Source organism: Helicoverpa armigera, chromosome 22 (genome assembly GCF_030705265.1).
Source record: "Helicoverpa armigera isolate CAAS_96S chromosome 22, ASM3070526v1, whole genome shotgun sequence".
NCBI lineage: Eukaryota > Metazoa > Arthropoda > Insecta > Lepidoptera > Noctuidae > Helicoverpa > Helicoverpa armigera.
The window spans coordinates 5,549,525-5,562,467 of NC_087141.1; the positions used below are offsets into that span (position 1 = coordinate 5,549,525).

The 12,943-nt window shown below is 36.3% G+C and overlaps 1 protein-coding gene across 1 annotated transcript; it reads left to right on the top strand.

Moving 5' to 3' along the window:
• The first annotated feature begins 3,446 nt into the window (after positions 1 to 3,446).
• Positions 3,447 to 7,034, top strand: LOC126055155 (uncharacterized). Its single transcript, XM_049843129.2, has 5 exons — positions 3,447 to 3,816; positions 4,286 to 4,383; positions 5,072 to 5,162; positions 5,755 to 5,841; positions 6,910 to 7,034. Exons 1-5 carry the CDS (start codon positions 3,525 to 3,527, stop codon positions 6,993 to 6,995), a joined length of 654 nt encoding a protein of 217 aa, XP_049699086.2. The 5' UTR covers positions 3,447 to 3,524; the 3' UTR covers positions 6,996 to 7,034.
• Positions 7,035 to 12,943: the final 5,909 nt, after the last annotated feature.

Below are 12,943 nucleotides of genomic sequence, written 5' to 3' on the forward strand. Positions count from 1 at the left end.
ATTTAAAGTGTTTTTTGGATGAGTTTTTATTTATAGGTAAGTTGTAGTCGTAAATTACTTTAGTCCTTAGGTACTAATATAAAAAATGCAAAAGTACGTATGTCCGTCTGTAGTTGCGCTTTTCTATACTACTGATTAATGTGGTAGGTACACGGCCAGTCTAAAGCATGAAAAATAGCAGTTGACTTTTTATCTCGGCGATGGAAGTACTTCCTCGGGGACATGAGTGAATCCGCGGGTCGAAGCTAGTAAATGAATGTTTATTCGGTCCTAGTAGTACTTTCCAAAGGAAGTTTAATCAGACAACTTTTTTTAGGTCTTGCTAAGGACATTACAAATAAATTATATTCCGTAAAGGCGTTTACAAGGAAAAGTAACACAAAAATAAAGAACCAGTTATTTTATATTTAGAAAGACAAGTTCACCGTCACATTTGCATTGAATGCAACTTAGGTGCACCTTAAAAATACATAAAGAAGTCGATTCTAGAATATTATTATTTTCTATTAGAAAACATTTCTTGAGATTCAAACCGCACAAACCATTAAATATAGACTCTAAGTTTATATTCCACGCTTTTAATAAAAGTTAATATAACTTCTAAGTAAAATATAGATGGAGTTGCAAACTATAGAATGAAACTTTGAATTAATCTAGGACGCAAAATTGACTGAAATGAAATATCGACACGAAATAAAAATAACACTGTTATTCATATTTTTCTCATATTTAACTTACTTACTCTACATCTATTCTAAAATTATGAATCTGAACAGTTTTCTTCATACTTAGCCAGATTTGAAAAAAAAAAAACAGTTTTAGATATAGCGCAGCTATCGAGGAAGGCTGTACTTTTTGGGTCCACGAAGATGTTCCCACGGGCCGCGGACGTAATCAGATTTACCTGTCAATATTTTTTTTATGTACCACTTTAACTTACATTACCAATAATTCGCAATTTGTCTACTTTAAATAAATTTTATTACTTTAACTTTTGAGAGAATTAAAATTTTGCTCAATTCAGTGTCTTGCATGTAGTTTCAGTAGGTAAGTAACAGGTAATGTATGAAGATTGGCCGTGTCTGGGTTTAGTTATCTAAGTTGGGGTTAATTTCGTAGCTTGAAGCTATCTTACATTGTATCGGGTTTAAGAGCTACCTCTACTGTTTAATGTGGCTTTATTAGTGATGAGTTTTTTTAATAGTTTAGTATTTTTCTCGTAGTTTTATTAAAAACTTACCTAAGCTCATGTCATTTCATTATGTGAAAGCCTTAATTATTTTCTAAATGCGAAAGTAACTACTGAAATGCTTTAAATACAATTTTGGAGCCTGAGAAAGGACTTAAGTTTCATATATGAGGGGGCCGCCCCTCGACTAACGGGTGGAACCGCAGGAAACAGCTTGTTCTTTGTATTTAAAAACCGATTTAATGTGAAGATAAACATTGTAGATGAATTTACCCTTTTTGAAAACAAATAGATACATAACAATTATCGCTAATTATTCCTCCTTAATATCTTATTCTACAAAATCCAATATATCTAAACGTTGATACCTTCACAACACAATAACTGATAGCAAGTTACTGTCGAACACCCGTAGGTACTCCGTACTGGAACATTGGCGAACTAACAGCCGAACTTTGAGATCAGTTGTAAACAGTGAGATGTGCTACTTTGATACACCGCTCTACCGAAACAATAGGACCGTGCTAATTTACTGAGAAGCAGTGTTTTGACACTAGCCTATTTTCTGCTCGGTTTTTCCGAGGCATTCCGGGAGGAAACAATTGATAGTAGCAGTTTAAATGATGACACGCGAAACCGCGCGAAAGTTTTTTGTCGTCCGTAACGTGTCACGCGTAAAAAAGTATGATGATTATGTCCTCCTAGCCGATTATCGACTACGGCTGTTTCCAATTGCGCAGGACATATTATAGTGCACACTTGCATTTGCGCAGACACAGGTGCACTCACTATTCCTTCACTCTCATAGCCCGATGAGAAGGAAATCCGATACCACCGGAGAGAGATCAGGCGAAGTTGATGATACGCTAGTGTGAAAGTACTGGTAGTACCTGCCAGTAAATTAGCTTTTCAACTTTGAATGAGAGTTATTAACTTTGACTCTAGGTTTTATAATTTCTTCTACAAGTCTCATACGAAGTGATAAAACATCTCTTTTTTTGTAGGAGTAAATACTTACTTAACATGTTAAAATTATTCTTTAAAGAGAAAAGTTCTGAGAAAAACCAAAAAGAAAAAATAATGATAATCATCATATCGACTAAAAGTAAAGCATAATTTCTCTCAGAATTAATAAACCCGACTTGTTCCACGAAGCTCTGAGCCGCATTTTCCGCAATGATGAATTAAGTATAATAAGTAAGTTTTCTCATTAAACAAATTGCTTATACATATGCCATATAAAAGAACTACTCGCGTGTATTATATTATAGAAACTTAATATTTAAGTATAGAGTTAAGTTGGCAAGTAAGTAGTATTTCACTGGTAACTACTAATGAATTAATGCAGAAGGACCAGTTTTCTGAAAGTGAAAGAAAAAAAAAATGAAAATTATAGCGATTAAGGCTTGTATCAAGCTGCTAGTGAAATATCCATATTCAGGTTTGGTTATTTATATACGGTTTTTTTTGGTGATAAAAATGACTAATTCAAAATACCGGTTCAAATTCGTTAAAAGAAACTATGGATATACCTATGCTACTCTCTATCCACGTGCACTAAGAAGTTCTTTCTGGACGCGGGTAAAACTACTTTTAGACGCTAGTTTTATATAAAAAGGAAAACTAGTAACCAATCTAAATACCTGTGTAAAATAAACTGCAAAAATAAAAAATCTTAAAGAGCTTGCAACTGATTTCTGAATTTTCAATTTTCCCTGACACTTCTGCATCACCTTACAACCTGACAGCACGACGCGAAGTCTCATTAAGTATTTAATTTAATGGAGCTGACTGCACCGCTGGATTACGTTCGGTTGAGGCAACCAATGTGCGGTCCTCATACGTGTGGGTAGGCCTTTATGTTTCACTCGGGGAAATGAGCGAGCAGGGAAATGTTTCAACTGAAGATGTATGTTTATTTCTTGTGGTAGAATTTGTTGTGTTTTGGTATTATTTTATTGCTTTATTTAATAAATCTTATACATAGATACTGTACAAAAGAAAACACGTATGTTTTCTATTAGCTTTGATAGTAATCGAACTGAATTACTAAGCATGGATTTGAGAGTTATAAAAAATTGATGTAAAAAAAATGTTCTTAAAATATTCGTTGCTGTTCGAAAATCAGTAGGAAATTATATCTACGGTTTTTTGATTTATGAATACAACCTCAGGTCTTCCGCAATGCCTGAGGTCAATGCTAAAAAAAAACATTTTAAAATACAACAACATGACACTAAAACGTCAAAAAATCTACACAAAACATGTCACAAAATTAGACCGCAATAACCGTACAAAATAATAACCAAATACACGCTATCCATCATCTGCAAAAATGCAAAAATCCCCAGAATTTGATTTCAACAAGGTCCTTGATCAGACACTGTACACGTATATGGTAGAAAACTTACCAAAACATGGCGAGAGGCAGGATTCTCATACGAGCTTATCAGAGCATGATGAAAAACCCTGGTCTCCTGCTCAAGAACATGGGTTTGTGAATAAACTGCGACCCATGGTCGTGTTAATTGGTGTTACGACGATAATTATAGGAGCGGTATTGTTGCTGGTTGTGCTGCTAATAGCTGGAGATTATGACAAATTGTATGCTACTGAAGAATCTAGGCGTAAGTACTCTTTAATATGCAGGTGTGCTCGTTGCCAAGTGCCAATACTTATGCCCTATATTCTGAAAAATGTCTGCCTTTAGCCCAGCAAAAGAACAAGTTTTTGCGTAACTGCTGCACAGGTCAGGTCATGTCCATTCCCTGGGTCCGGTCGAAATCGTTTTTGAATGTTAAGTAACTTTCATGAAGCAGCAAGGGGCTAGGATGTTGACCGTGAATCGGGGAGCACGTTAATGTCCGCTCCGGTGGTGTCGGATTGCCGTCCATTGGGGCGCAGAGAGTGGGGGAAATAGAGAGTGCCCTTGTGTCTGCGCAAATTTCCTTAGTTTCTATACTATGAGATGTATCATCTGTATAACATATAGAATGGTAACAAAGAACTTAGTGTAGTGGCATTTGCCACCGTGTTTGATAAATCGTACATATAAAAGTATATTAATAGTATTTATCAGTTGATATTTATTTCTAGTAATAAGCCTGATGTCTTTTGGTGGTTTGGTCATTCTCGTGGTCAGCGGGATGATGTTACTCACCTCTATAAAGTTGAACAAAAAGAGAGTTATGTGGGTAAGTTTCTTCCATTACAACAAAATTATTTAAGCTTCTGGTTACATCATCCTCCGAGCCTTTTCCCAATCATGTTGGGGTCGGCTTCCAGTCTCTCCGGATTCAGCTGAGTACCAGTGCTTTACAAGAAGCGACTTCCTATCTGACCTCCTCAACCCAGTTACCCGGGCAACCCGATACCCCTTGGTTAGACTGGTGTCAGACTTACTGGCTTCTGACTACCCGTAACGACTGCCAAGGATGTTCAATGACAGCCGGGACCTACAGTTTAACGTGCCATCCGAAACACAGTCACTGGTGTCCAAGATATACTTAGAAAGTACATACAAACTTAGAAAAGCTGCATTGGTACTTGCCAGACCTGGGATCGAACCCGCGCCCTCATAATTGAGAGGTTGGTCCTTTACCCACTAGGCCACTACGACTTATTTATTTAAGCTTCTATTTACGTAGATGTTTTATTTCACGAAAGAGGTTGATGAGTGAGCTATACTTGTTTATGTGAATGTATGTAGGTACATGCAGATTGTCTTTGTGATTAGAGTGAAATTACTGACTTCCTATCTCATGATTACTTTGGGTACTAGATAGCATATTTATTGAGGGAGGCCTTTTATCCAAGTACGCGGAGTATGTAGTTCCCACGGTACTGAGGGATTTTGATTAGGTATCATATGCTTATTTTCAGTATTACATACTAACGTCTACAGCACTGTGCGTGTACATATTCGTCCTGTCCGTTATGGAGATACATTTTGCACTATTGGTCTTAGAAAGAGGTAAGACATGTGTTTTTATTTATTTTAACTACTTAAATTTTATTATTTCGAAAACCAGGTCAGAATGAATTTCAAATCGGCTCAGTAGTTTTGCATTTAAGCAAGCAAACAAACTAACTCTTCAGCTGAATCATGATTTCAGTAAACATAGATATAGATTGTCAGAAATCAGAGCATCTGGTGATTCTCTGTAAAATATACAGTCAAGTTTTGCACCTGTCTTCCAGAAACTTAGAGAAAATTTTCTTGGAAACTAAATTTTAACGTTTAGCACGTAAAATATAGTTTAGTTGTTTAGCACTTATTTTGTATTTTTAGAAACCGCTTGTTGCCTGAAGCTTCTTTTGAAAAGGCTTTGTTAATCTTTTTGCTTGAAGAACACAAATCACGTGGATGTTTTGAACACAAATCACGTCAGTTTTATTTCCAAAAAAATCCAAAATTAGTGAACCCCTTTTTTGTTCTGTACATAAATAAAACTTAGGGATTCATGTTTAGTGGAAGTGCCTATGACCAATGCAAGAGGCCAGGTGTTTCCTCGATATGCCTTACATTAAATCAACGTGTAATACTTATATGTCTTAATTTGCAGATACGTACAAAGTAATTCAAACAGAAAACAGTCATTTTCTTCTCAGTACAGCGTGTGTCGTCGGCATAGCGACTATGTTGGGATCAGGTAAGATTTTGTAAATATTTTTCAAAAATTACTTGAAAATATCTTGCCCAGTCAAACGGCAGGCTCTCTTCAGTCAAAAATAATAGGTTTAGAGGGCAGCAGTGTTACAAATAAAAGCTCCATCTTGAATATATAAACTCTGGACCCATCCATCTCATTCAGTAAAAAAAATATTCCTTTGTGTTTCCCTAATGTTCAATAGAGTAACGTATACAGCAAATTCCGTTCAAATCACATAAATTATTATTTTATGATCGATATTATTAGACACTAAAGAAACAGGTTGCCGGTACAGACAAACCTGTACGGGTAGGTACCGATCAGTGCAGGTATAGGTAATATTCTAAAGAAACAGGTAAACAGGTAACCTGTTTCTTTATAAGTGAGTCAATAGGATTGTATTGAAATATTATACCTGCACTGATCGGTACCTACCCGTACAGGTTTGTCTGTACCGGCAACCTGTTTCTTTATGTAAGCACCCTAACGCTTAATGATATTGCATCTTTCACATTAGGTAGGTACATTAAAGATATAACTAAGTATAACTTATCTTACAAAATCCCTCTTCTAAAATTCCTACACATACATACAACTTTCAACATATTATCCAGCAATTTTATACCTCTATAAGGTGCATTAGCTACTTTAGTTCCAGTAAAATATAAGGGTAGCGCCGACCCGGCAGAACTGAGTCTCGACTCAGCAAAACGTGCCACTTCCAGCTAGGATCGGTGTCGTATGCATTTATATTGCCTGCGGGCGTAGGTGCTAGGTTCTCCTGTATTTGCAATTTGTAGTATTTGATTTTTCGTAATAAGATTTTGAGCGTTCTTTGAATGTGATGTAGAGAAATGAGGAAGGTTTTAACCTAAGAATATATAGATGGACTGTGTGAAAGTCGACATGGCTAGAAAGTATGTTAGATTCTTGTAAGATGACGGCAGATAGAAGAGTATGGAAGAAGAAAACATGCTGCGCCGACCTCAAATACAATCGGAATAAGGGCAGGTGGACATGTTTATAAATCATAAAATTCTTTTTTCGTATTTGATTTTCTTTTTCCAGTGATCCACTTCGTAGGCAACGTGACAGTGTTTACTTACTACAACTTGAAGTACATACATCCTCTTCTATTCAACTGTCGTGCGTGAATTGTGTCTGCATTGTAAATAAATAGTTAATAAACAAGAACTAATCAATCTACTTAAATAAATGGTTTTATTATAGCCTTAGCTTTTCTAAGTTTGTATGTAAGTACATACTTTCTAAGTATGTCTTAGGCACCAATGGTTGTGTTTCGGATGGCACGTTAAACTGTAAGTCCCTTCTGTCATTGAACATCCTTGGCAGTCGTTATGGGTAGTCAGAAGCCAGTAAGTCCACAAGTCAAACCAAGGGGTATTGTGATGCTCGGGTAACTGGGTTGAGGAGATCAGATAGCGCAGTCGCTCCTTGTAAAGCACTAGTACTCAGCTGCATACGGTTAGACTGGAAGCCGACCCCAACGTAGTATGGAGAAGGCTCGGAGGATGAGAATGATGATTATTATAGCCTTAGCCAATAGTTCCTCAAAGTAGAGCGGAGTTATTTTTTAAGAAACCAAAAGATTTATGATATTTTGAATATCTCGTCTCCGCCTTCTCTATGGTATCCTCTAAAACTTAAGCAGAAACGTTTGTTTGTAAGAAAGTGCTGATCTCAGGAAATACGGAACCGATTTCAGAAAAAAACACTTGGCTGGGGCACTGCCATGCCCCCACATCAGGTCAGGTTTTTCATCCTGGTGCGGAAACTAGGTTCCTCGAAAATGGGGTGTGGTCACTGGCGGTAGCTAGTTAAAAATAAAAGTAAAATTTTCTCACAACACATCTTAATTTAAAGGCTAATAATAAAAACCATAAGTTCATTAAGTTCACGACTGTTTGCCGAGACCGCCAGGCCGGACATTTCAATAAATAATGTTGTTTTCCACAGGTACCCTCGGTTTTAATTATGTAGGTCGCCGTTGGGGTCCGTGATATTAAATGGGTCCCCCGTGATTACAGCTTGAGTAGTGTTTACTATTAGCTTTTGGAAAATCAATGGACCTCACGTTTAGATGGGTGGGAGCTGAGAATTCAATGGTTTGTGTCGATATTTAGGAAGTAAGTATTGATTTGGAAAAGGTAAGAGTAATTTTAAGATTTTATTTGGATTATTTAAAAAAAAAATAATTTAAAAAAAAAAGTCGTGGTGGCCTAGTGGGCAAAGAGCCAACCTCTCGAGTACGATGGCGCGGGTTCGATTCCAGGTCAGGCAAGTACCAATGCAACTTTTCTAAGTTTGTATGTACTTTCTAAGTACATCTTAGACACCAATGACTGTGTTTCGGATGGCACGTTAAACTGTAGGTCCCGGCTGTCATTGAACATCCTTGGCAGTCGTTACGGGTAGTCAGAAGCCAGTAAGTCTGACACCAGTCTAACCAAGGGGTATCGGGTTGCCCGGGTAACTGGGTTGAGGAGGTCAGATAGGCAGTCGCTTCTTGTAAAGCACTGGTACTCAGCTGAATCCGGTTAGACTGGAAGCCGACCCCAACATAGTTTGGGAAAAACGCTCGGAGGATGATTTGGATTATTTTTAATCACATTTAAACAGGTTGTTTAAAATATTGTAGATAAACCATCCGAAAGTTAAAATTTTCATTAAAACTCTTCTCAAATTACTTCGTTGTTTCGAAGACGACTACGAGACAAAATGTACGAACAAAACATTCCAACACGTATGAGGCCTTTAGAACTTTGACAAGACCCATACCTAATAAAGATTACACAAAGATTACTTTACCTTTAAAAAGATTACGTTCCCTTTATATTTAATCCCCAACCTTAAAGACAAGGAAAAACACAATGTAATTAACAGCCTCTTAGTTTAAGTATCACAAATTAGTGTTCCGAAACCTCCATTGTCAACGTGTTTCAAGCTTTACCTTACTTACAAATTAACGACTAAGCCTATTTGGGATTACAAACGGTATCTTTATCTTTTCCTGTCTTTCTATCTTTGTAAATGACAACAACTTTGATGTCGAAGCTTAAAAGTTTTTCTTGAAGATCAAGAATGCTTTAGGGTTGTAAGAGGTAAAACCAATGTAAGGTCTTGTTTCGAATCACAAATGGATGTAACATTTATTAAAACGACCAAGCTGGATTTTGTATAGACTCCATCTTCACCTCTAACAGATCTAAAACCATTATCTTTGAAAATTTATTTTAATCAACTTAATAGAACCGTCCACATTGGTTTATCCATTTAAGACCTACATTGCCCCCCAGCGGGGCCCAACAGGGCCAAGATCTGCCGGGGCTGCGGGATTGTTCGAAAGAGTTACCTGGTACATAAAAGGCCTACAATGGAACACGACGGTTTTTAGTCAGTAAGAATCTGACACTCCCTCACCGCTGCTAACCCACAGCTGGAGGCGTCATATGATGATTTATGACGTCGTTAAAAAAAGACCATTGCCACAAACAGACAGAGCGATCAAACTCATTCAGTGTCGGGGACCAAAAACAATTGACGATTGCAATCAGAAATCAACTCAACTGAACGAATTGAATTTAAAAATCCGGGGTTCACTACTTCTGGCTGCGTAAGCAAGAAACAATGTGAGATATTCGGATACACAGCATCTGATCCCATTCCTGACAGCGGCGCAGCGGACCCTTTGCAATCGCAGCCATTTTGAAAATCCAGTACACGATTTGTGTTGTGAATTTTTGTTAGTTTTGGGTACTTGATGAATGTAAAGTTGAGTACACCGGTCTAGCAGGCCTCTTAAATGTTTTTTTTTGTTATAATCACCCACCGACTAAATGTATCGCTGGTAAAAGTTGTTGTAGTTGTCAAACATTGTGGACTAATCTTTGTGTCGACTAAATTCACGGAGGGAAGAAACATTTTGTTCTCCATGACTAAATTACATTCAACCCAATATACTTTTATAAGTACAATTTTTACTGGTTAAAAAAATACCTGGTCTGTATGATTTCCTACATGTCAGATTGCTACTGATTACTTGATTACTGCATACGTAATAGTTAACGTCACAGGAACTCATTACATAGCATGCCACTGATGAGCGTTTGTACGAGTTCAGAGCTTGTCAGTATAAACAGAGATGTGCATCTAATATAGTGATCTATGCATGTCTTGCCGTGTCATTTGTTAAGGAGAAGCGTCGTACCAATGACGAGGTAACTCGTCGAAATATGCATCGGCAGGATAATAGAAATCCCTTCCGTAAAAACAACTTCACGTGATTCAAGAACCTTGTCGAATGCTTGCATGCATTATTTTAAAATATTTTATCAAACATTTCTTAAGACTGCGTTGATGACCGTCGCGATCGAAATTATAATGTCTAGTTTTGAACAACTCAAATTACAGCATTTCTTTGTCTTTGTAAAGTTTAGTTTTGAAAAGTGTTGCCCTTAACAGCACCGCTTAGCAAAGTCTGCGGTATGTCTCCGCTTGCCAAGGCGTCTACATAAACCTATTGCCGTTACCTACTCTATTTAGTATACGTTTGAGAAATATACTAAGTACTTGCCTATGATTGAAGATTAAAATAAAAAAAAACCTTTTTTTACTTAAAAAATACTTCTAAGAACAGTAGAGAGCAAGCAAAAAAAACTATCCATCGGCCTGCAATGTAGCTAAGTTTGTTAAACGTTTTGTCAAAAAAATTATAATTCTTCCTCTTTAGTGGTTGTAGAAGTCAGTTTTATATTTTTTGTAAAAAGTTTTCAAATATGTAGCTGTCTGACTGAGTATGGGGAGAAAATCTAACTAACTAATTAAACAATTAATTCTCACAAACATTGCACAGATAATATTCACCTGTCTACAAATCATGGTACTGCCTTTTCAAAGAGGTGATGTATGAATGGCGGGAATGAAAACGTGCGCACGGTACTGAGGCCATCATTAAGAAACTAGAATTGACGTACTATGCACACTTAGCTACAGACTTAATACAAAATAGAAGGAACATTAGGCAGTAGTCGTTTGTTTTGTAACAGGCAAATGGAAGAGAATAATTTTATACTTGATTCTGTGTTACAAATATAAAGTGTAAAATCTCGCTTTTATATCTAATTATTTTTTTGTTTTACTCGAAGACCTATCGTAATAAGGCATTACACATTTGCATAATGCACTCTTGGACAAACTTGACTGTGATTTGTTTGCGGACGATTGGAAGACGATACTGTCAGTATGTCTGGAGTACTGTGAAATTAATGCTTTTTATTACGAAAAACAAAAGTAACTTTCACTATTGGCCGTTTCTGATGTAAATATTTTAACTAACCTAAAGATATGCCATGAATATGTACTGTCTGTCATAAAACCTTACCTTTGTATAACGATCCAAGTTATGGCAATTTCGATCTACATTCTCAAGTTTATTTGATGATGTTAATATTTTTCATTATTTAATTATACACGATTTGTCTAAACATTAGTAACTCTATGTACCCAGTCGCAGGTATGTTTGCGGAGCAAGCGAGTCGTTATTGAATTACAGGCAGTCTCAACTAAGCAGAGTGTCACATTATTCTTACAGCTATATGTGTTACATGGCGGTTTGTATGTGTGGGTGAACAGTGTTGTATGTGTGTGTGATGCAGTGGGCTTATGTTTTCAGTTAGTACTATTATTTATGTTAGTTTTGTTAGCTGAAGTCTGGAAACGATGCTAGTTTGCAGAGTTCTGGAATTTCGCGTTTTTTCTTCTATATTTTACATACCTACTACTATACCTGATTTTAAGATGTTTTAAATATAATTCCTAGATGTGTCTAGGATGCTGTTTTTAATCGAGTTAGAAGTTAGTTTACAATCTACTTTGACCACCTTTTAGTGATTTCAGTACCTAGTAGGTATTTAAGTATTAATCGAAAGGTCATCTTTAAGGTCCCAATTACGTTAGATTCTAGACAGCAATAAAAAATATGTATTAAGTACAGTCACGTGAAAGAGTTTCGTCATACATAAAGTTATTTACGAATTGAAAACAGTTGAATACAGTTAAAGAAGTCTAATTTAGTCAATGTATGCGAATACTTAAAGTAAAAGGTTACTCAATGTACATTTCAATCGATTTTTCAGTGTAGCTTAGTCTGGTAGTTGAGTAGTCAGTTCGATAGATGTCGCTAATCGTACTTAAGTTTTCATGTTCATAATGTTTATTAGACTCGTTTCTTTTGTTTCTTTTTCTGCAATTATCATTTGCCCACAGCAGTCGTTAGAGAAAGTCAGAAGTTAGAAATTCAGAGAACCTGTGATACCAAGGGATATCGCGTGGTTGCCAAGGGTTGAGAAGTCAGATAGGCAGTAACACGTACTCAGCTGCATGCAGTTAGACTGAAAGCCGATCCCAACAAAATTGAGCAAAAGGCTATGCCCATAATATCAGACGATGAATGAAGTAGCCTATCTTGCTGTACTGGTAAATTAGTGCCAATCTAAATTCCAACTCCATTGTTTCGACAGTTTTACCGATTGTAACAAAAAAAGAAACATACGCCTATGATATATCAAATTTTGCACGAAAGCTAACAAAACTATAAAATAAAGGATCTACCCTGAATATGCATAATGAGTATGACGTTTGAAATGACGGTTTGAACCAATTAATCACTCGCATGAGGTAGGAACAAACAGATATTTATGCTATGGGAGTGATAAATGATGCCCTGTATGGGTTCTATGGGTATGCCATGGTAATGAATGACAGAGGATGTATAATTAAACTATGGTGCTTAACTATTGTTGTGTAAGTTAATGTTTTGAACGCAAATAATTTTGTTGAATTAACATTTCTTTAGTTATATTGTAAAATTGTAGTAGGCATGTTTTTGTTTATTAGTTTGAAGACATCTTAGGAACCATTGGGCCGATTAGGAAAATAATTTCAGTGTTTAAAAAAATTCAGTGTTAGTTAGCTTTAGACGTATAGCACCTAAAAGGCTATAAATAATAATGCCTAATAAGCCAAAAAAGCCATTTTTATCCTTGTGTGTGAAGTTCTTTCGATATTTTGTGATTTTACTAGT